Raw genomic sequence first — 22,749 nt, 5'->3', positions numbered from 1 at the left:
GGGATTGAACCCCAGGCCCCCTGCATTGGGAGCGCAGAGTCTTACCCACTGGACCACCAGGGAAGTCCAGTTATCTATTTTATATATAGTAGTGTATATATGTCAATCCCAATTTCCCAATTCATCCCACCCCCTTCCCCCCACCAGTAAGCCATATGTCCATTCTCTACATCTGTGTCTTGATTTCTGCTTTACAAATAAGTTCATCTGTATCATTTTTCTAGATTCCACATATAAGTGATATTATACGGTATTTGTTTTTCTCTTTCTGACGTACTTCACTCTGTATGACAGTCCCTAGGTCCATCCATGTTTCTGCTGGATGTAATATTTAAAGTAAAAAGAAAACCATAAGCATACTAGAGAAGAAACTCCAATTAAAAAATTGGAGTATGTCCTAAACACACAAAAAAACAAAAGCCATAAAAAAAAAGATCAATAAATTTGACTACCTAAGGCAAAGGAAAAAAAAAATTCCAATAAACTCACATGACAAACTCCCAACTAGGAACACTATCGGCAATACATGTGACAAAGGGCAATTTTCATTATAATACAACCAACTCTTATATATCTATTAGAAAAAGACATTCACAGGGCTTCCCTGGTGGCACAGTGATTGAGAGTCCACCTGCCCATGCAGGGGACACGGGTTTGTGCCCCGGTCCGGGAAGATCCCACATGCCGCGGAGTCTGTGCGTCTGGAGCCTGTGCTCCGCAGCGGGAGGGGCCACAGCAGTGAGAGGCCCACGTACGGCAAAAAAAAAAAAAAAAAAAAAAAAGACATTCACAGAAAATGATAATGGCAGATAACACCTGAAAATTTGTTTAATCTCTCTTCTTTTTTTTTTTTTTTTTTTGGCTGCGTTGGGTCTTCCTTGCGGTGCGCGGGCTTCTCATTGCGGTGGCTTTCTCTTATTGCAGAGCACGGACTCTAGGCACATAGGCTTCAGTAATTGTGGCTCTTGGGCTCAGTAGTTTTGGCTCGCGGGCTCCAGAGCTCAGGCTCAGTAGTTGTGGCACACGGGCTTAGTTGCTTCACAGCACGTGGGATCTTCCCAGACGAGGGCTCGAACCCGTGTCCCCTGCATTGGCAGGTGGATTCATAACCACTGTGCCAAGAGGGAAGTCCCATACTCCCTGGCTTTAGTTACCACCTATGATCTGATGTTCTGATGACTCACAAATGTCTTAGTCCAGATATCTCTTCTGAGCTTCAGAATTATTTATCCAACATCATCATATATTAGTACTTCCCAACATTTCCCACATCATGGCACGCATAGAAAATGATGGTGTTTTTGTGGCAGTCCACCTTACTGAGATTGCTGTCTGTTGGAGCGAGCTTGTGCTGCTCTGAGGGTTGAGAAGATCAACATGCAGCACATCTGTAACCTCTTCCTGAGGCACAACAGTTGGGAAGCTCTGACCTCTTGGATAGACATTTCCACTTGGACGTCTCCCAGGCATTTCATTGTCAACATGTTTGGAAGAGAGTATATCATCTCCCAAACCTGCTCTTCTTCAGGTGTTTGATATTTCAGTGATTGGCCCAGAGGTCTTGGCTTCTCTGCTTCTCTCTACTTCCAATCCCAAGACCTCCTGACTTTAATACTATTTATTTCTTGAAGTCATCTCCTCTCCATCATCACTATCATTTTCCTAGTCCAGAGCACATCGTTTCTCATTTTTCCCAATTACTACAAAAACTTTCTGTCTGGTCTCCCTGACTCAAATCTTGCTCTCTCTTATCTGTTCTCCACACTGCAACCACAGCGATCTTTTTAAAATGCAGTTCTAATCATGACACCCCCTTGCTTAATACCATTCAAAGGCTCTGCATTGCTTTTAGGATAAAGTATGATCATCCCACTACTTATCTTTTCAATCTTATTGCTTATCATACCCCACATGAATTCTTTATTAGGTAGCTAATACTATATGCACAGTGCCTGGGATACAGTAAAGACTCAATAAGAATTTTCGAATAATGAAAATGAGGAGAAAGGGGTTCAAGGACCTAAGCAGATCCATTATATCTGTACCAAGTATGAGGTTTCAAAGCACATACTGGCAATGCTGTCAGAACCCAAGGAACATGTTGTCCTATGTAGAAGTAAGCAGCACTAGCAAAGATCTATTCCTATTCAGCAAATGGACCAAATAATAGCCTCTTCCCAGCTCCTTTCTTCCTCTTAGTGAGCAGGAAAGACATCAAGAATGCACTCAGAGGACTTCCCTGGTGGTTCAGTGGTTAAGACTCCCTAGTTGGGGAACTAAGATCCCACATGCTGCGGGGTGCGGCCAAAAAAAAAAGAGAATGCCCTCAGAGTCAATCCAACCTGGAGAATAGTCAGATTATTAAAATCTTTTGAGAGGTCAATTACCAACCTGACCATCTCCTGATGTCAGGAATTCTAAACTGGGGTCAGTTCATCAACCAATGTAACACAGTAGCCAAATGGCTACAATGCCAAACTGAGGAATGAAGATGCTCCAACACTGAATGAAGGAACACATAGTATTGAAGCAGAGGATCCCATTCAAAGTACTGATGTGAGCAGTGAGGGCATGGTTCTCTGAGATGCCATCTACCAGTCATTCATCAGCACTATCTGCACTGTTAGACCATGCCACCAAACTGGTTTGTTACCAACAGCTTGCAGCAACCAGAGACCTAAAAGGCCTAGCTTGTTTTGTAACATAGATAACTCAAGTAAAGAACAATTTATGATTGGTGGTATACAACAAGGTGGAAAACCAACATTGGAACTTCAGTGTAATTTTTAATAAGTGAATAATACCACTAAGTGTGGTAATTAAAGTGTGTTGGGCCTCATCAAAGACAGAAAGCATGGAGCAATGGTAGCTATACTTCTTTCACCTCCTGTCAGTGAAGATAAAGGTCTGTGAAGCATAGAGAATCTGCCCAAATCTGAATGTCTAAACTTTCAAGTGTGCAAGAGCCTTTAAATTAAGGAGAATAGGTACTTGTCTGACAAGTGCAGATGTTCCAGCTGTGTTTATTAAACAGGGGCGAACATCTGAATGTAAAGTAAAAAATAATCTACATGGTTTGTTTGCTTCCCAAAATTTATTTATTTGGAAACATCCAAAAATAGTTAGAAATGCCTGGCAGACTCTTAAGGTTTTTCTACCCCATGGTTTTGGAATGCAACAGATTAGTGGACTTTTACTGGACTTTTAAGCCCTTGGAGGAAACGATCGTGTCTAATTTTTGTTGTAAGCCCAGGACTGGGACACGGATTCCTATTCAATAAATGTTAGATGATTGAATGAATAGAATTAATCAGTGCTGCAGGATTACAAAGATGCCACTAGCTATAATCAAAAAATAAGGTGAGCTTTTTCAAAATGAAAACACATTCACAAAAAGCTTTGCACAAGAATATTTAGAGCAGCCTTATTCATGATAGCCCCAAACTGGAAACACCCAAATATCCATCAATTGGAGAATGGATAAACAAATTACAATATATTCATACAATGGACTATTACTCAGCAATATAAAAAATAGACTACACATGGCTGAATCTCAAAAACGTTACTAAGCTAAAGAATATAGACACAAAAGAGTACATACTGTATGATTCCACTTATGTGAAATTCAAGAACAGACAAAACCATGGTGATAAAATTCAGGAAGTTGCAGAGGGTGGGTGTTGGTAGGTGCAGGGTAATTGACTATACAGGGGAATGAAGGAATTCTTTGGGGTGATGGTTCAGTATCTTGTTTGGGGGGTTACATAAGTGTATATATTATTGTTGAAATTCACCAAACAAAACACCCAAGATCTGTGCATTTTCTTGTATGTTAAGGATAAACCAGGCTTCCCTGGTGGCGCAGTGGTTGGGAGTCCACCTGCCGATGCAGGGGACACGGGTTCATGCCCTGGTCCGGGAAGATTCCACATGCCGGCTGGGCCCGTGAGCCATGGCCGCTGAGTCTGTGCATCTGGAGCCTGTGCTCTGCGACGGGAGAGGCCACAACAGTGAGAGACCCGCATACTGCAAAAAAAAAAAAAAAAAAAAAGATCAATTTTAAAAATTGTTTTAAAGCAAAGGTGAGAGAGCTGGTGGGAGTAACCTCCACGACATCTTCTAGGCTCCAATAATCACTATCCTCAGGCAGTCTTCATCAAGCTACCTCTATACTCAAGAATCCAAAATGACTTTTTAAAATCGCCTGTCCTGTCAAATCCATATCCTTATTCTGATCTCCTCCATACAAAACTTCCTCCATTAACTTCTCCCACTTCCCACCCTACCAACGTTATCTGCTCACTGTCCCATGCAGATAATTTGCTCTTTCCTACGTGAATCTCCTTGTGTCCTTACTTCACCTGGATCCTATTCAAGTTCTCTCTGCCCTTCAAATCCCATTTTAAATTAAGGAGCCTCCTTCAGAGAGGCACTCTTGGTCAATTCTAGCCAATTTGAGCACTCTATGTTCCCTGAGCTTTTATGTTCATTTATTGGATAATATGGTGCTTTAATACATCCTGTGTATACCCGCAATAGAAGCAATTTTAATAAAATGGGCAGAGCCTGTGGCTAGGGATCCCTTTGTATTTCTCTGCAGAACCCCCTTGAGAACCTGCACTAAGGGGCCAGATTGTGAAGATTATATGGTATCCAGACAAGGGCAAATAATTGTTTAACCAAGGACCAATGAGAATGATATCGAAGGGAGCTCTGAGGCCCTGCTGGGGCCTAGGTGGGCTGTTTGCTTTTCCTCCTTCAAGCACGCAGTTAGTTCAGCAGGGAAGGAACTCGCCCCCACTGAGACAGCAAGTGGCTGAGAGCAAGATTGTATCCTTTTTCTGGTCAGCCTTCCCTCCTCCTTAACCAGTGAGGAAAAGGCCAACACTGCTCTGAGAGGTGCAGAGCCTGTTCCCAGCGCCCAGGTTTCCATATTGCTGGAAGGACCCGATCTGGGAGGAAGAAAAGGGAGATGGGAGCATTTAAGGCCAAGCAGGCACTCAAGCCTCTTCCCTTAGATTTACACCCAACACGTATGCAGGAAGGCAAATTACAAACACCGACGCTCACAATCACATACACACGTGCACGCCCAGCCCTACAGAAGCAGACGCGCATGCCCACGGGTCCGCGTGCACCTACTTAGTTTTCTCTGCTATAGATGCCCCCCATTCCACCCCCGCTCGGCCCAGCCCGGCTTCTCCTACCCCGGCACTGGGGAGGTTTACCGGGCCCGACCCGGCCAGGTCTGGGAAGTCTGTTTCGCTATAGGGGGGAGGGGAGGTCCTTTCCTCCAGGGCGGAAGCGGAGCGCTCGGGCCGGGCGGACCTAGCTCTCGTCCTGGGAACATCTGGAGGGGGCTGGGAGGGGCGCGTATCCAGGGTGAACGTGGATTGGCTGCGCGGGAGGGGAGGCGGGGTCTGAGCGAGGGGCGGGGCTCACTGGCCCCTTTAAAGCCTTGACATCAAGAGGCGGCCCCAGCACCCCCCTTTTTCTCTGCCCCCCTCCCCCGAGCCGCGGCCATGGACTTGGCGGATCCGGCCTGCCCTAGCCCAGCTCAACACCTGATTTCGGTGAGTTCTGGGCCCACTTGCGATTTAAAGGGCGGCGAGTGGGGGGGTCTTTAAGCCCGGGCTGGGGGTGAGAGATATGGAGGGTAAGGCTCTCGTGGCAGCCTTGGGTCGGAGAGGGCGGCGCGGCTTCCTGCCGGACCTCGCTGGCCTCCCCTCCCTCTAGCCCGCCTCACTCAAGCCGAAGGGTCCGGCCGCGACTCTGTCCACCCCCACCCCACCCCCTCCCGCCCCTCGCGCCATCCTCGCGCACACTCCGTGGCCCCGGAAGGGAAACTTTCCGGAGAGGGCGATGTTCCGGGGGCCGGTCTACCGCCCCCTTTGAAAGCACTGACCTTGCCCTAGCTGCGCACCCCACCCCACCCGCATCCCATCGTACGGGAGCCGCTTAGCGGTGCTGGGTTGTTGCGCGGGGGAGGCTCTCCCCAAAGCGCAGGCGCGGAGACGAGCCTCTGGCTTCTCTTCGCACTCCTTGCTGTCTCCGTGGCCTGGGGCGGTGGGGTGGGGGAGAGGTGGGGGGAGGCGGAGAGATAGGGGTCTCCCGGAACGACCGTTCAGTGGCTCTGAGGGACTGCGGGAAGGAGAAGGGTAGCTGGGTGGGCTGAACACTAAAGAGAGGCTGAGGAAGGGAGAAGGGCTGGGCAGGGAGTGAAGCCAGGACAGCTCTTGCAGGAAAGGCTCTCTGGGTCCTGGCTGCGGTGCCAGAAGAATGCAGAGAATGTATCTGTGCTCGACACTCCACTGGCCTAGGCCGACTAGGAAAGCGGCTGTCTGAACCCCAGCCCCCGTGGTCTCTCCAGCCCTGGCACTGCCCCAAGGGCACGGAGGACCCTTACCTCCCACAGGCCTGGTTTTCCAGGTGTCTCAGCGCTATCCACCAGCCTGTCCAGCTGCTACTTCTTAAATGCCTGCCTTCCTGAGTAGCCAGGGATCTTAGGCTGCCCGGTTGTCTGGCTGTAAAGGCAGTGCTTCTATGCCCTCCCTACCACTGCTCTCCCTCCCCCACAGGTCCTCCTGCTTAAGCACAGTTGTCTGCCAGAGATAGTGGTGGAAACAAATGCCTGGGACAGGTGTGGTCCTGGAGGACAGTAGCTAATGGTCAGTGTCTAATGGTTCTGTGGGTGGTACTTTGGGGAAAATGAACCTAGCCCAGTTGCCTTGTTGCAGACCCTCTCTTGCAAGATATGCCAGCTGACTCAGAGACTCCTTGTCTTTCAAGAAAGGAGACACAAAATTCACTTCTCATATTTATTGGGTTCCTGTCTTTCTAAGAACAACGTGGGGTTAGTGGGTTTCTTACCTCAGAGAAACACTTGCATCCCTGTCTAGGAAGATAATCTCCACTTCATTCAACTTTGTTTTCAGTTTATGGTCTGTGCATGAGGTGGTGTGAGCCCTCCAGCATCTCTCTCCAGCTCAGGCCTTTGGAAGAGAGTGAGAACCTGGAGAGGCAGATGGCCTGGGCTGCAGGGAAAAAGGCCCTTCTACAATAGGCAAGCAGAAACCAGTGTGTATGAGGACCAAGCTGTTATCACTGTGGACTGGGAGTCAGAAGCTCTGGTCCCTGCTCTTCATAGGTTGCTGTGTGACCTTAGCCAAGGTAGTTTGCCTCTCTGGTGCTCTTTTCCACCATGTGTAAAATTCAGCAGTTGAATTAGAAAGCTCTACTATTCCTTTCCACTTTTTGACATTGTGTGGTTCCACTGATGAGTGAAATTGGAGGGGAGTAAGGTCCTCCAGCAGGGTGGCTAAGTTTGAAGAGGTAAGTTGCTTAGGAGTAGAACCTTGGGTGGAGGGACACAGACTCCCTTATCCTGCCTAAGAAAGCCACTGTGCTGCTCGCCCCTGGTGCCTTGGAGTATGAACTCCTGCTGGCTGGGGTTTGGCCCACCCATCAAGGCCTCTGGTGAGACATCCTGGCAGGCCAGTCTTTGAGCTGTGCCTTTGGGGAGGGGTTGAGAGAGGAGGAGGCAGCCAAGGGCCAGCAGGGGAAGCAGATTCCCAGGAGACAGTTTGCATCTCAGCTGTTGGGACTTGTTTTAGGATCTGGGCCAGGGAGTACAGCACACTCATCTACCCTGTTATGGGAAGAGGACAAGGAGAGCCCCGCTGCTGTTGCCCATCCCACCCGTTGGCCCTATTCACCTCACCTCTGTACTCACACCCCCAGCTCCCAGGCAAGGGGTGTAAGGAATCTTCCCTACTGCCCTCGCCCAGCCAGCCTCCCAGACCCTGCCACGCCAGCCAGGCAGCAGCAGGGAGAGACTGCCGCAATCCCACCTTTCCCAGACTCCTTCTTCCATCCTGGGGGGTAGAGCTTTCTCAGGAGTCAGACTCTCCAGGCTGGGACTTGCTCTCTAGCCCAAGAACCAAAGACCTTCACGTTCTTCTTGTTTGTTTTCATCCTTGGTCTCCCAGGTGCTGAGGGAGATGTTAAAGGAGAGGTGGTGGTTAAAAAGGCCGTGGGATCGGTTGAATGTGGAGCACATTCTCCTGCATTGCTTTTCCCTCTGCTAGCTCCCCAGGAGCCCTCTTCCCTGGGCCCTGCTGCCCATGAGAGTGAAGCTACAGCAGGAGGTATTTAGGTTAGACCCCAAGGAAACCTTCCTCACTGCTAGAAACCCCTGGGATGGAGAATGGAAGCTCCCAGGAAGGTCAGTTTCCCAGAAAGTGGTTAACAGTGGAGTCCCTGTCAGAGTGAAGGATGTGGCTGTTGCTAGGCAGAGGCTGCCGTTTCCTCTTGGGGTGTGGCTCTGAGGCCAGCCAGCCAGAGGCCCCGTTAGAAGCAGGAGGAGAAAGGACTCTTGCCTGATAGCAAAAGAGGGGTCCCTGGCTCCATCAGCCTTGGGTCACCAGAAGCGCGTCTCTCAGAACAAATGCCGCTTCTGCCCCTGCTTCCCCGGCTCCTCCCCTAATTCACCACCACTACCACTGTCTGCTTTGACAATCCTTACCCAAACCTGGCAGACTCCTCTAGCCCCAGTCTGGCTGCACTAATGGACTGATTGGATTTTCTATACTTGGAGTTTGGGATTTCTGATTGAACATGCAAATTTATGTAAATCAATCTGGGATCTGCCACTATGTCAAAACAACATAGAGTCACAGGCTGGAAGGAATCCTAGAGACAGTCTAGTCCAATGCCCTCATGTTAAAAATGGGGAAACTGAAAAAAAAGGTGGGGAGTACACTGAAGTCTAGAGGGGGAAGTGATTTGTACAATGATGAGTGTCAGAGGCAGGGCTCCTGACTCTGGTCTAATGTTTTACATTGTACCATTCTGCCTTAATTTCTTGTGCATGAGGGGGCCTGGCCAGATTTAAGGCAGAGAGGGCAGTTCTTGAACCTGATATTGTGGAGAGCTAAGCCCTTGGGGTCAGAGTGTTATCTCAGGGTCCCCCATGGGCTCTGGTCAGCTCTCTTAACATGCTGAAGAAAAACAACTTCAAATCCCTTAGAATAACACCCTTAATATTTTTCCCCAGGCCCTACCCTGGAGGGTTGGAAGACAAGGTCTTTGGTTGCTCCCTGGCTTGGCACTTATGGTTCCCCAGAGCTGAGGTTGTGTCTGTTCCCAGCATCTCTCACAGTACAAGCACGTAGTAGGCTGCAGGTGGATCTGCACAAGCAGTACCTCCATCTTTACACTTCATCCACATTCAGGTGTGTGCTGCTTCCCTCCACTGCCACAGTGGGAAAAGATATTTGGTCTGTGACCACCCTCCCCTCCTCTCCTGGAGGAGGCACAGACCAGCTGAGCCTCCTCTGCCGGTTTCTAAAGCAGTGACCGACTAGGCAGGCCTTGCTGTAGAAAAGATCTCATTATTTTGAGGTCAGTGCCAAAGGTGGGTGGGGGCTGCTGAGATGGGCTTGGGTCCCAAAGAAGCAGTCTCCCCACTTGACGTGATTTTGATCTGATCTACCCACCTGGCTGCCAGGTGCCTCTTGCTCCCACTTCATGGACTGCGCCTGTCACGTGGGGCTATTTGGAGAGCTGCGCCCTCCCTTAGCCTGTAGTGCCTGTGCACGTTGCAGAAGTGGCGGAGGTGCTCAAAGCAGCTGTTGGCCTGCTTTACAGTGCTTTGGGAGAGGAGTGTTTTGGCTCAAGATCGGAACCCTGGACTCCCTGCCAAGGCTTCCACCAGGCCCTGGCAGCCTGGGGAGGGGGCTTGGGGCACATATGTGGGGTCTTCCTCACCTTCACCCCAAACCCAGGTCTGGCTGACTCTGAAAGAAGCGCCCTTGTCTTCAGCACCTTCCCAAAGCACGACAGATATGGAGCTCTAGTTCCTCACTGCCCAGTGGCCCTCGGCACCTATATCCTTAGCTCCGTGTGAGCCACATCTTTCTCCCTGGGCCTCAGTTTCCCAGTCTGTGCTGATAGATTAATAAGACATCATCACTGGGGTGTGGCACCTGCTTGCTAATTAACGTTTTCCCTACTCTGGGAGTCACACAGATGAAAGAGGCCTGAGGAGGCCAGGTTGTTATTAAGGTGAATTATCATTGCTGCTCTTCCTGATTTCTAAAACTCCAGCAGCTGCTGAGAAGAGCCCAGTCAGGCACAGCTCCCTGAACCTTATGCTGGTCCTTAAGCTCTGGGAGTTCTCCAGGACTCGCTAAGCTTTAAAAAAAAAAAAAGTATAGGTATTTTAAAAGGAGAGACGCCTCATTCTGCTGCTCGTGCTGTTGCCTGCAAGACTTGAGTGGTGAGTGCTGCTTGGGGTGTTGGTCTGCAGTTCTCACTATAATGCATGGCTTGAAATTGTCCCTCCCTGAAGACCCTCTGGGTAGGAGAATGATGAGGTCTTTGCTGGAGGGGAATGTGAGAGGCCCTGGAATTCCTGGGGTGTGGCCGTGGGGTTCTCAGCAGCTGCTGTTCCAGGGGCTGATTTATTTCACTCCCAGCTGGCTTGATGTGAGGGCTGTAACTGGCCCTTTTGTGTGAGGATCTGTTGAGACATCCCCAGAACCTGCCCGCGGAAGCCCCAGGCACTTCAGGAGTCCTTTACCCTACCTTACCGCTACCTGTCCCAAACCTTCCCCTTGCTCAAGCTCCCACCTCTGCCTCTGCCCTTGGCCAGACCTTACCCCCTTCCCAGGAGTAAGAATGAACCCAGCTCTTATCCAGGCGGAAGTAGCCCTGACTAACTTTTTTTTTTTGAGATATATTTATTTTACTTTTTTGGCTGCATTGGGTCTTTGTTGCTGCATGCGGGCTTTCTCTAGTTGCAGCGACTGAGGGCCACTCTTCATTGTGGTGCACAGGCTTCTCATTGCGATGGTGGCTTCTCTTGTTGCGGAGCAGAGGCTATAGGCGCGTGGGCTCAGTAGTTGTGGCTCGCAGGCTCTAGAGTGCAGGCTCAGTAGTTGTGGCGCACGGGCTTAGTTGCTCCGTGGCATGTGGGATCTTCCCAGACCAGGGATCGAACCTGTGTCCCCTGCCTTGGCACGTGGGTTCTTAACCACTGTGCCACCAGGGAAGTCCCCTAACTTCTGAATAGTTTGTTGCTACGAATGCCCACCACAGCGGGGGCTGGGGGGGCCTCTCCCCTACGTCGGGGAGAGATTGCTGAGAAGAAAGAGAGTGAAGAAACTGGTGTTCCTTGGCCAGACCCCACACTCATCTGTCTAGACCTCCTCACCCCTCCCTTGTCCTGGGGCCTGGTCCTTACTTCCTAAGGTGGGAAGAAGAGAGTAGATGGCCCCATCTGGGGGGGGCTTTAGAAGTCACCTGGTCAAGTGGTTATTCCTTCTATTTTTTTTTTTGTTTTATATTCTTTTATTTTTTCACTAGATTTTTTTTTACATAGTCCAAAGATCAAAATGATACAAAAAGGCATACATTGAGAAATCTTACTCCCCCCTCCACCCCTTCTCCCTCCATAGATAATCACTTATTAATTTCTTACATATCCCTAGTTTTTTAATACAAAAATAAACACAAGTATATATTCTTTCCCCCCCGCTTGCCCAAAAGATAGCAAATAGAATATACTGTCTTCATCTGTCACCAGTTGGCAGTATCTGTGTGTACAGAGATTTCTTCTGCCACCATGTCAGGACTCTGGTTTCTGACCTTCACCACCCACCTCAGGGTCCCCCAGTCGACCCCAGGCCAGGAGCAGGGTTCATTTACCTTCATATACCAAACTTCATTCGGATGCCAAAACCAAGGAATTCTCAAGCTATGGCCAGCTCTTACTAAGTACTAGGTGTGGTGCCAGGCTCTGGGGATACAGTGGTGATCCCAGAAGTCCATGTTAATCAAATAATTAAACAGTTATAAAGTTACAGCTGTGATGGAGGCTGCAAAAAAAGGACAAGTACTGTGAGACCAGATAATCAGAGGCCCTCCCCACCTTGGCGTGTGAGGGATGTGCGTGTGTTAGGGGCAGGCACATGACACATCACAGAGCTGGGGCAGGAATCTGGGGCCAGGGCTGCAGAAATGGTACCACGTGACCTGGGAAGCTGGGTTTCTCAACTTGACTTCAGTGGTGTCTCTTCTCCCCACTACCCCAGTCTGTGGGATGTCCTGGACCCCTTGAGTTTTACTGTGTCCAAGACAAGAGGCCCCCTTCTCTGCCAGATGGTGCTGAAAATGCCTACTCCCCTGCCTCCATCCCATTGCCTTCTGTTTCCCCAGCTCTGGGCCTGTGGGCTCCTGAAGCTAGAGCCTTCCTTTCCACTGCAGGCTGAAGGGAAGTTGGGGGGTGTTTGCTTCTCACTTCCTCTGTAGACGGCACCTCACTTCCTGTCCCCGGGGCTAGAAGAAGGCTAAAGCTCTTGGCTTTGCTGTCCCTTCCTCTCTACCTGCTTTGCTTTCCTGGGAAGCCTGTGGGGCCCATAGGAGGAAGGCAGCATCAAATCCAAGGGCTTCTCCCTAAAGGCCCTGCTGGGCTCCTCACCCCCACATCCCCCACCCCACACAAGGGGATCTCTTTTCTCAGATGCAGTCCATTTCCAGATGTGATCTCATCCTTCTCTTCTATGCCCTCTGGGAAGAGAGGAGTCAGAGAGGGAGGTCACCCCATTTGACAGATGAGAAAACTGAGTCGGGGGTTTCTAGGCTTCACCTAGGGGCATGCAGTATGGCTGAGCCAGACTGGAATCAAGGAAGCCTGACTCCCATTTATGGGCACAAACGAGGAGAGCCTAGTCGGAATTGTGGGTGAACCAGAGCTACTTTCTCCTCCCCGAGCAGAGCTGGCAGCTTAAGAGGTCACCTATGGGCTCTGGCCAAATGGCACCCACTGAGCCAACAGTGAAGCTGCCTGGACAGGAAGACACTTGGTTGGCCAGAGCCCGTTCCCTTTGAAGAAAGAGGCCAGGATATGAAGCCTGGGGGAGTGAGTACTAGGGACTGAGCATGGGGGGCTGGCTGAGTATATGCCCAGCTCTTTGGGGCCTGCAGGTGCAGCCTGAGAGCCAATAGGCTGTGCAGCCTCCCAGGCCCTTTTTCTCTTGAATCGGAGAGCAGATAGCTGAAGTTCCAGTTGTCAGCTCTGGTATTGTCTCCAGGAGCCTCTCTGCCTCTGTTCCTCCTGTGGGACCCAGCATATGTCTCCGGTTACACCCAGGATGTTGAAAAGATGCTGATTCTCCTGTTCGGTCAGGAGATAGGAGATGAGTTGGTAACTGGCATGGGCCAGGGGACCAAGAAACACTCACCTTCAAATGCCCTTCAGTCCAGCTGCACTGAGTCATTCTGTTTCCATACACACCCAGAGACGTCTGCCTCCTGCTGCCTAGAATGACCCCCTTCCCTTTTCCTTGTAGCTAAACCCTATCTGTCTATAAAGGCTGAGTTCCCTAGATGCTCAAATTCTGAAAAACTGTTCCAGCTTAATATTTCTCTCCTGATTTTTAAAGTTCTCCAAAGACTTCTCTTGTGGAACCTCCTTCACAGTACAGCTATTTACCTACATATCTTACATCCCCTACTAGTCTGAAAGCTCCAAGAAGTCTGAAAAGAACTGACCCATCTCTCAATTGCCTCCCAATACCCAGCACTGTACCTCCCACTGAGTGATCTGCCCAGAATATTTGCAGAATGAATAGATTAGTCCCTTTGCCAGAGGGCATCACTGAGACCTGGGAGAAGGTTGAGAGCTTGGAAAAGGTCATATCAATGTTCGGGACAAATCTGAAAATGTCCTTGTTTACTTCTCAGTGTGGCTTGTCATATGGACCTTCAGAGCCACTTGGGTTGGGGGCTGTCACTGGGGATCTTTAAGGGAACCTGATGAGTCCACTGTACCTTCTCACCTGTCCTGTCTTTCTGGTCTTTTTCTGTCTGTAATGAAAGGAGATCACCAAGTTCAGGACCTCATTGGCAGGAGCAGTGCCCTGGCAGGAAGTAGGGGTGGGGGAAAGGAAATATGAGCAGGGCCCCTCCTCAGGGAGCTCCCCTTCTAACAGCATGGAAGTTGCCCCTTCTCTCAGGGAGTACTAGAGAACAGGACGCATTACAGTTTGAAATACTGATCCTGCAGGAGGCACTTGAAGAAGAGAGATCAACATGGGCCACGTCAGTCCAGGACAGCTTTTCAGAAGATTGTTGCTCTGCGGCCAGCCCAGGGTAGGGCTTCCAGGGCCATGTTGAGGGCTTTCATCTGTCCCCAAAGCAGTAGGAGGTCATGGAAGATTTGAAGCAGGAAGGACGCAATCAGATTTACAGTTTTAGAAAGAAGATTGCTCTGCTAGAGCTCCCTTGGAAAAGAGATTGTGGCAGGGAAAATACAAGATCAGCCTGGAACATCTTCTCGTGCCAGAAACTAAGCAAATGTTAAAAAATAAGTAAACGTTTTTTTTTAATGGAGGCATGTTGAAAGGACACAGGAGCCAACCTGAAAGCATGGCCGAAGCTGGAATTTAAGCAGTAAGATAAGTGGTGATGATAATATTGGATTAAAATCCAAAGAATAAAATAATGCCCGCGAGTCCATACTCATACAAATATGTAATTAAGTAAATAAATGGGAGTGAAGAGACAGCTTTTTCTTACAGAAAACTTCCAATTAATAAATTACAAGGAATGAGGGAAATTGAACATTATTGTTAGGGCACCATAGTAATTGCTGCAAGCAAGATCCACTGATGAATCCTAAAATGAGGGGGTGAAAATTTAAGCAGAAACAGGATTTTGCATGGTCACAAAGTATTGCCCTCCCCCCAAATATTTATTATTAACAAAAGAAAAAGTATGTTTTCATTTTACTGTACAGAAACCCACTAGTAGACGCCACCTAACCAAGTGATCAAGGTTAACATCACCAGTAATAAGATATCTCAGCATCATGTATACACACCCCCTGATAGAATGCACTGAGAAGGGCACATCACCTCTGTGATATTCTTTCCCAAAATCCATAACCTCAATCTCATTGGAGAAAACATCAAACAAACTCATATTAGGAAATATTCTCCAAAGTACTGACCAGTTACCTTCCAAAGTGTCAAGGTCATAAAAGACAAAGACTGGGAATCCCCTGGCGGTCCAGTGGTTAGGACTCCGTGCTTTAACCACAGAGGGCTTGGGTTCGATCCCTGGTCGGGGAACTAAGATCCTGCAAGCCGCTTGGAGCGGCCAAAACAAACAAAGACCGAGGAACTGTCATGGATCACAGGAGACTAAGGAGTCATGGTGACTAAGTACAATGTGGGATCCTGGATCGGATCTTGGGATAGAATACCAGTGGAAAGGACATCAGTGGAAAAACTGGTTAAGATCCAAATAAAGTCTATGGATTGTTTTTTTTAAAAATATTTATTTATTTATTTTGGCTGCACCAGGTCTTAGTTGCGGCATGCGGGATTTTTAGTTGCGGCATGTGGACTTCTTAGTTGTGGCATGTGAACTCTTAGTTGCAGCATGCATGCGGGATCTAGTTCCCTGACCAGGGATTGAACCCGGGCCCCCTGCATTGGGAGCGTGGAGTCTTACCCACTGGACCACGTGTGGGTTTTTTTTTAATTGTTTTGCTAATGAATGATGTAGAACAGTGAGAGCATGCTGCTATGTCTGTTTGTTTGTTTTTTAAGGTATACACACATACACTCACAAATAACTAACACAGAAGAAGAGGTGGAAGATAGCTGCAGAGAGTGGTAGACAAGGGAAACGTTGTCCAGGAGGAAGTGGTCACTATCAAGACAGAAAAGACAACCACAGAATAGGAGAAAACATTTGCAAATCATATATCTGGTAAGGGACCTGTGTTCAGAATATATAAAGAATTCTTACAACTCGACAGTAAAAAGACACATATCCCAACTAAACAATGGGCAAAGGGATCTGAATAGACTTGTCTCCAGGGAAGATATACAAATTGCCAATAAGCCAATGAAAAGATGTTCAACATCGTCAATCGGAGGAATATAAATCAAAACCATAAAAATCACTTCAGGACTTCCCTGGTGGTGCAGTGGTTAAGAATCCACCTGCCAATGCAGGGGACACGGGTTCGAGCTCTGGTCCAGGAAGATCCCACATGCCGCGGAGCAACTGAACCCGTGTGCCACAACTGCTGAGCCTGCGCTCTAGTTTCCGTGCTCCACAACAAGAGAAGCCACCGCAATGAGAAGCCTGCACGCTGCAACAAAGAGTAGCCCCCACTCGCCACAACTAGAGAAAGCCCGTGCACAACAACAAAGACCCAACACAGCCAAAAAAAAAAAAAAAAATCACTTCACATTTACTAAGGTGACTCAGAATCAGAAAATCAGACAATAACAAGTGGTGAGGATGTGGAGAAATTGCAGCCCTCACATATTGTTGATGGAACTCGGGCTTGGGTTCGATCCCTGGTCGGGGAAAATGGTGCATCTACTTCGGGAAACAGTTTGGCAGTTCCTCAAAAAGTTAAACCTAAAGTCACCATACAACCCAGCAATCCCACTGCTGGGTGTATACCCAAGAGGAAATGAAAACATCCATCCAGACAATTTGTACACTGGTGTGTACACTGCTTAGAGCAGCGTTATGCATAATAGCCAAAAAGTGGAAACAGTTCAAATGTCCATCAATAGCTGAATGGATAAACAAATTGTGGCACAGCCATACGATGGAATATTATGTGGCCATAAAAAGGAATGTAGTACTGATGCATGCTTCAACAGAGATGAACCTTGGAAACATTATGCAGAGTGAAAGAAGCCAGTCACAGAAGACCACCTATTGTATGATTCCATTCATATGAAATGTCCAGAATGGGGAAATCTATAGAGACAGAAAATAAATTAGTGGTTGCCTTGGTTTGGGTGTGAGGGGCTGGTAACTAAGGAGTAATGAAAATGTTCTAAAATTGACGATGGCCATGATTGTATATATCGGTGAATATACTACAAACCACTGAATTGTACACTTTAAATGGGTGAGTTGTGTGGGAGTTGAACTATGTCTCAAAGCTTTAAAAAACATAGTCCAGCAGGAAGTGCCACCAGAGGCATTTGTGCTTGAGAAGGCAATGGGGACTGAAAAACATTGTAAGATTTAGCATTGTGGTAGCTACTGCTGAAGTTGGACCACGTTGAGGAAGGAGTGAGAAGTGAGGATGGCTTTTTTTTGAGAAGTTTGGCTGTGAAAGGGAAAAGAGGGCAGTATCTGGAGAGATGTCAGGGGGAAATTATTTTTAAGATGAAAGGTACCTGAGAAGTTGTAAAGGTAGATGGGAAAGATCCCTTCAGGAAGTAGACCCTGAAGACATAAATGGGGAGGGTCTGGGGTAGGAACGACTGGCCTTGCCTGGGAAAAGGGCAGCCCCTCCGCTGTAACAGGAGGAGAGAAGGAAGTACAAAGGACTCCGATGGGGCTGGGACTGTGGTAGTGGGAGGTTTGAGGGGTTTCCCCTCTGCTGGCTTCAATCCGCTGGGGAAGCGAGGGGAGGTGGTAGACCAGAAGTTTGAGGCGATTGGAGAGGGTGTGAGTCATTGCAGAGAATGAGAGAGCAACTCTAAGCCTTGGTAAGAGTGCCAGCAGGACTGCCCATGTGGCTGAGATGGCCTTCCTTTGGTGAAGAGAGAGTGAGAAATAGCGGGAGCAAAAGCCTGGGGACAGGAGTGTTAAGTCCTGTCCTTCCCTTCCCTACTCTAGACTGGAAAGAAGCATTGACCTCGAATGCTCAAGTCAAGGAATCCCAGGGATCTTCTAACTTCACTGTCCAGTATAGTTGCCACCAGCTGCATATGGCTATTTAAATTTAAAATTCAGCTCCTCAGTTGGACTAGCCACATTTCAAATGCTCAGTAGCCATGTGTGGCTGGTGGCTGCCATATTGAACAGCATGGAATAAACATTTTCATCGTCACAGAAAGGTCTACTGGACCACACTGTTCTAAGAAAAGTGACTCTTTTCAAACTGCTGGGTCTAAGGACCCCTCTACAATATAAAAATTGAAGGCCTCAAAGAGCTTTTATTCATATAGATTGTACCTACTGACATTTACTGTCATACAAATTGGAACTGAGAGTTTTAAACATTTATTTAATTCATTCAAAAGTAACAATAAACCCATGTTAACATATTTTATGAAAAATAATCATATATTTTCCAAAACAAAAAATAGTGAAAAGAATGGCATTGTTCTTCATTTTTGCAAATCTGTCATGTCTGACTTAATAGAAGGCAGCTGGATTCTCATATCGGCTTCTGTATTCAATCTGTTGTGTTATCACATATCACGTAGTCTCTGGAAAATGCCGCTATGTACTCATGAGAGAATGAGAGTTAAAAAGGTAAATAATGTCTTAGTCATATTGTGAAAATAGTTTTGACCCTGTAGATTCCTTGAAAGGGCCTCGGGGTCCCTGGACCACACTTTGAGAACCACTGTTCTAGAACAACCTCCACTTGGCATGAAGGAACTTATCCTTGAGAAACTGAGTGATTTGCCTAAAGTCACACAGCAAATAAATTGCATTGTTGGGACTATAAGCCTTCTGCCTTCTGGTCTGAGGCTTTTTCCAGTACCCTTGGCCGGGCTGGGATGGGCCTGCTGGGCTTTGGGGAGTGGGACCTGAGCTTCTTGGCTGCAGAACCCCTGGTGTGTGCCCCTATAAATAAACCCATTGTGTCTGTCCGTGCCCCTTCCCTCTCCCCACCCGCAGCAGTTGCTTTTATTGTTGGGTTATGCTGTGAACAGGGAACGTTGAGGATCTGGGGGGGGAGAGAGAAAGGGTATTGAAATCTATAAGCCTTTTGAGCTTGTAACACTGCTGCCCTTCCTCCTGCCCTGCCTGGAAAGGCAGGGGACTGTCCTACTGTCAGTTTGAAAGAACCTATACCATGGTCTGGAGGTTCTTGGAGTGCCTGTGAAGAGGAAGTTGGAGGAGGGGTGCAGTGGGCCCCTTCCCCATGGACACTTGCCTCTCAGAAGGGCTGTTGTGTCTTGGGGCCAGTTGTCTGGAGGAGGAAAGGAAATTCTTGTCTGCCTCTTTCCCTGAGTGGGGAGGAGACCAGCTGGAATACTTAGGGCTAAAAGATGCTTTAGGCCAGATTAAGGTGGCCACTTTCAGGCTAGGAATGCCCTGGGGCCTCAGTCCTCATTTTCCTCCCCACACCCCAGGGCAGCGCAAGGGCTGATCTTGTCTGGAAGGGAGCGTTTGCTGTGGGTGAAGAAGTTGCTGTTTACAAGTAGACTTTTGGGTGTGACTGGGATTTCAGAAAGCAGCTGGGGGATGGGGGGAGCAGAGGGGAAATGGTTGTGTTACGGATGATTCTGTTATTAAAGTGAGCTCCATCTCTGCCTTCCCACAGCTGCCCACCCCTCCCCCACCTCCTGGCCCCTTGCTTTTTTCCCTAGAGGACTCCCGGGGGGAACAGCTGGTGAGCGAGGGGCTCATCAGGGCCCAAAGGCCTTGGCTAAGGGCCAGGGTAAGGGAGCCTGGAGGACAGGCTTGCTGCCATCTCTCTGGCCCCTTCCTCCCAGGCCTGGACTCTGAGTTTAGGGAGGGGTCTTGCTGGTGCCCTGGCTGGAGAGGGGGTGGGAGCTGCAGACTCTACTCCTTTGATCTGGCTGACTGAAAGGCCAGGACAGTCCCATCTTTTGGGGCTGGGGGGCCTTACATAACTGACTAGGCTGAAGAGATAGTGGTCACCCAGATTCACTCAGGGATGGGGCTGCACCCACCTCATCCCCGGGTTACCCAGAAACCCCCTGAGCAGCTGTTCCCTCCTTGTCTCTGAAGGAGGGCCAGAGAGGCTCTGCGCTTCCTCCCTTCCTCCCCCTCCCTCCCCTCAGCACTGAGGTCACCTCCCTCTGAATCAGGCTTTTGCGGGGCGGGGTTGCCCGCTGGCAGTTCTGGCGGGAGAAGCCTCCCATTCAAGCTCGAGCTCCCACCCACTGCAGCTCCATCCCTACCCATCCTGGCCAGCACCATGTGTTCCAGACCCACATCCACCATCTGGGATATGGTGTGGGACCACCAGAGGAATGCCTGAAACCAGGGCCATCCTGAAAAACCCAAGCCAGGGCTTTTCCTGGGCCCCAGGTGAGCTGAGCACAGAAGCTGTGAGTAGCAGTTGTGGGGCCTGAGGGAGGATCTCGGCCCTGGGGAGGTGGGTGCCACTGACCCTGCAGGGACAGCCACTGGGGAACCGACCTGAGTTTTTTTTGTTTTTTTTGTTTTTGTTTTTTCTCATGAGATTTGGGTCGAAAACCCAGACTCTGAAGGGCCAAATTCCTAATTGGGCTCAGATTGGGAGCTAGAGGTGGTATTATCTCTCTCGATCTTAATGTTCCCTAGAGGAGGGTAAAGATGCAGGAAGTTTTCTTTTCACCATAGAAATCTTGAGCTCAAACCCACCCTGCTCACAGCGTGCGTGCGTTGTCTCCCCAGCGCCAAGTTTAAATGCAGGCCTCTTCCCAGTGACTCAGCAACCCAGGCTGACAGCTTCCTGCCTGCCCTCTGCTTGTGGCCCTGCAGACACAGAGAAAACCCGTCGCCCTGAGTTGGCTGGACCACTTTGGCAGAGGGCAGAAAACTTCTCCCCAAGGTGGGGCTGAGTCACAGCCTGCCTTCAGCCGACATTTCCGGAGCCTCTCCCAGGCCCTGCTCAGGATACGGAGACCGACCCCCATGACCAAGTTGTTGCACTTAGGGGGCTTGTCCCTTGGAGGGTCTCCCCTAGGTCACAGTGGGACTCAGGCCTCCCTGCCCTGGGAGCCCCAGGGGCTCAGATCAGGAGGGTGGCAGTAGTTGGCTTTGTGGGGTGTGTTGGGTCCCTGCCCTCCTCAACACGCAAAGCCACATATACCTACTGCACAGCCAGCCCTCGCAGTCTGGGCCTCATGCCTAAGCTGGATGCTTTTTTATTTTTATTTTATTTTATTTTTTTTAGGATAAGATACCCTCCTAAACCACCTTCACCCTTAGTTTGGTTTTTGTTGTGTGAAGAAAACAAAGACTTGAGGTTTCTACTGTTTTATCTTTCCCTTTTCTGGCCTCCAGACACTGCCCTGTTCATCCTACTCCCCTCCTTCATCCCCCTGTTTTTTTTTTTTTTACACTCCCCACCCCAGCCCCTCTACTCCTGGAGGTGTCCACTGGGGAACTAAGTGGTGAGGGGGCTGAGGGGACACTGGTGATCTGTGGGGACAGGCCTCTCCTAGAGCAGTGGGAGCCTCTGCCTGGCAAGAGGATGGTGGCCCAGAGATGGGTGATGTGGGGTGGCCTGGAACTGGTCCAATGGTGGAGGTAACCCGAGGCCTTTTTTGGTTTTAACCTCTATTTGTGTATGTGGGAAGGAGGATTTTTCCTGAATTTTTTTCGTTTCTTTCGAGGCCTGTCCATTTCTAAATATATCATGCATGATAATGTTGCGAGCAAAATGAAGTTATACTTGATACATTTTTTATGACGTTAAAATAACAAAGGACTTTAGATTGTGGCAGAGTGTTAAAAAATACGCATTACACAGTTTTTCCTTTTATTCTGGTTTTCAGAAGCCCCCTTCCCATTATTGTGCACACATGCTTGTTCTCTCTCCCTCCCCCATCCCACCCAGAAAGGAGCATTCTCCCTTTCTGCTGTTACCCTTTCTCTTTCTAGGGTATCAGGCAGAGAAGAATGAGGACTGGGCTGGCCCTGCAGCTGGAGGGCTGGCAGGGACAGGGTTGAAGAGGAGGAGGCCCCTGAGGGCAGGGCAGAGGGGCAGCACCTCACATCTTCAGGAGACCCTCCTGCTCAGACCCCCTGGGTGACGGGCCTGGGACTCAGAGTCCACTTGCAAGTGAACCGCTGAAGTAGCAGTGGGCTCCAAACCGTGAAAAGCCTCCATTTATTGAGTCCATGCAAGACATTCTACATATCTCACTTCATGCTCCAACAACCCTTTGGACTAAGTATTCTTATCCCCATTTTACAGGTGAGGAACAGATTTTGCAGAGTCAGATTCTAACCCAGATCTCTCTAACTGCAAAGCTCTGAGAGCACCGGTACACAGAGCACACAGTACAACGTGTGTGTACAGAGAGGTTGCATAGGAAGGGGGGACCCAGGCCCATCCACTGTGCTTTGTGAACCTGCCATATGATGTGGAGCCTGCTTCAGACCAGGCTGGCACCCCCGCCCTGCCCTCCTTTTACGAGGTCAGTAGGAGAATCAGATGCGATTGATGATGCATGAGAAAGCGCCAGCACACAGGATGCACTCTGGGTATGTGGTGTAGTTTCCTGTGCCTCAGTTTCCTCATCTCACATATAGGTGTTGATAATAGCACTTAATTCCCTTTGTGGTTATGAGGATTAGAGAAGAATTTTGGAAGGGCTGTGTGGCTGTTCATTCCCCTCTGGCTGAGAGCTGGGGATGTTTGCACTGGCTCTTTCCTCTGCCTGGAATGCTTTTCCCATTCCAGGGTTTCATCCAGCCTTCATTCAGGTCTCTGCCTTGCTGTCACCTCCAGAGCCTTCTTGGAACCGGATGTCTGTTCATTGGTTTATCTGGTATTACCTGCCTCCCCCAATAGAATGGGAGCCTCATAAAGGCAGGGCTTTCTCTGGCTTGTTTATCCCTATGGCCCGGGATGCCAGGCCGCAGGAACCCAATAAATGCATGGCTGACGTCGTCTCCCTCTGTGTCTCCACAGGCAAGGTGACCATTCTGGCTGCTTGCATGAGTGTGCCAGCCTGGGTGAGAAGGCAGAGACAGGTGAGAGGCTGTGGAGCCTGTGCG

At 49.2% G+C, this 22,749-nt stretch overlaps 1 protein-coding gene across 15 annotated transcripts in view; it reads left to right on the top strand.

Moving 5' to 3' along the window:
* The first annotated feature begins 4,003 nt into the window (after positions 1 to 4,003).
* The window catches only part of NCKAP5L (NCK associated protein 5 like), a 32,063-nt gene continuing 13,317 nt past the window's right edge, over positions 4,004 to 22,749 (top strand). For 6 of the 15 annotated variants that reach the window (XR_003432766.1, XM_027106211.1, XM_027106204.1 and 3 more), the window contains exons 1-2: positions 19,694 to 20,067; positions 22,664 to 22,725. Coding sequence is in view for 11 of the 15 variants with exons in the window: in XM_027106211.1 (XP_026962012.1) it covers positions 20,010 to 20,067; positions 22,664 to 22,725 (120 nt within the window). In the remaining 4 variants the exon portion in view is untranslated. Of the gene's footprint in view, positions 5,577 to 19,693; positions 20,088 to 22,663; positions 22,726 to 22,749 lie in introns of those variants that run through there. The other 9 variants (XM_027106209.1, XM_027106201.1, XM_027106207.1 and 6 more) reach the window with 5 other exon arrangements.

Source organism: Aethalodelphis obliquidens, unplaced genomic scaffold (assembly GCF_003676395.1).
Source record: "Aethalodelphis obliquidens isolate GAN/ISIS:26980383/991018 unplaced genomic scaffold, ASM367639v1 scaffold8, whole genome shotgun sequence".
NCBI classification, from domain to species: Eukaryota; Metazoa; Chordata; class Mammalia; order Artiodactyla; family Delphinidae; genus Aethalodelphis; species Aethalodelphis obliquidens.
Note: the sequence above shows the minus strand (reverse complement) of the source record. Positions and strands in the feature narration are given on the sequence as shown.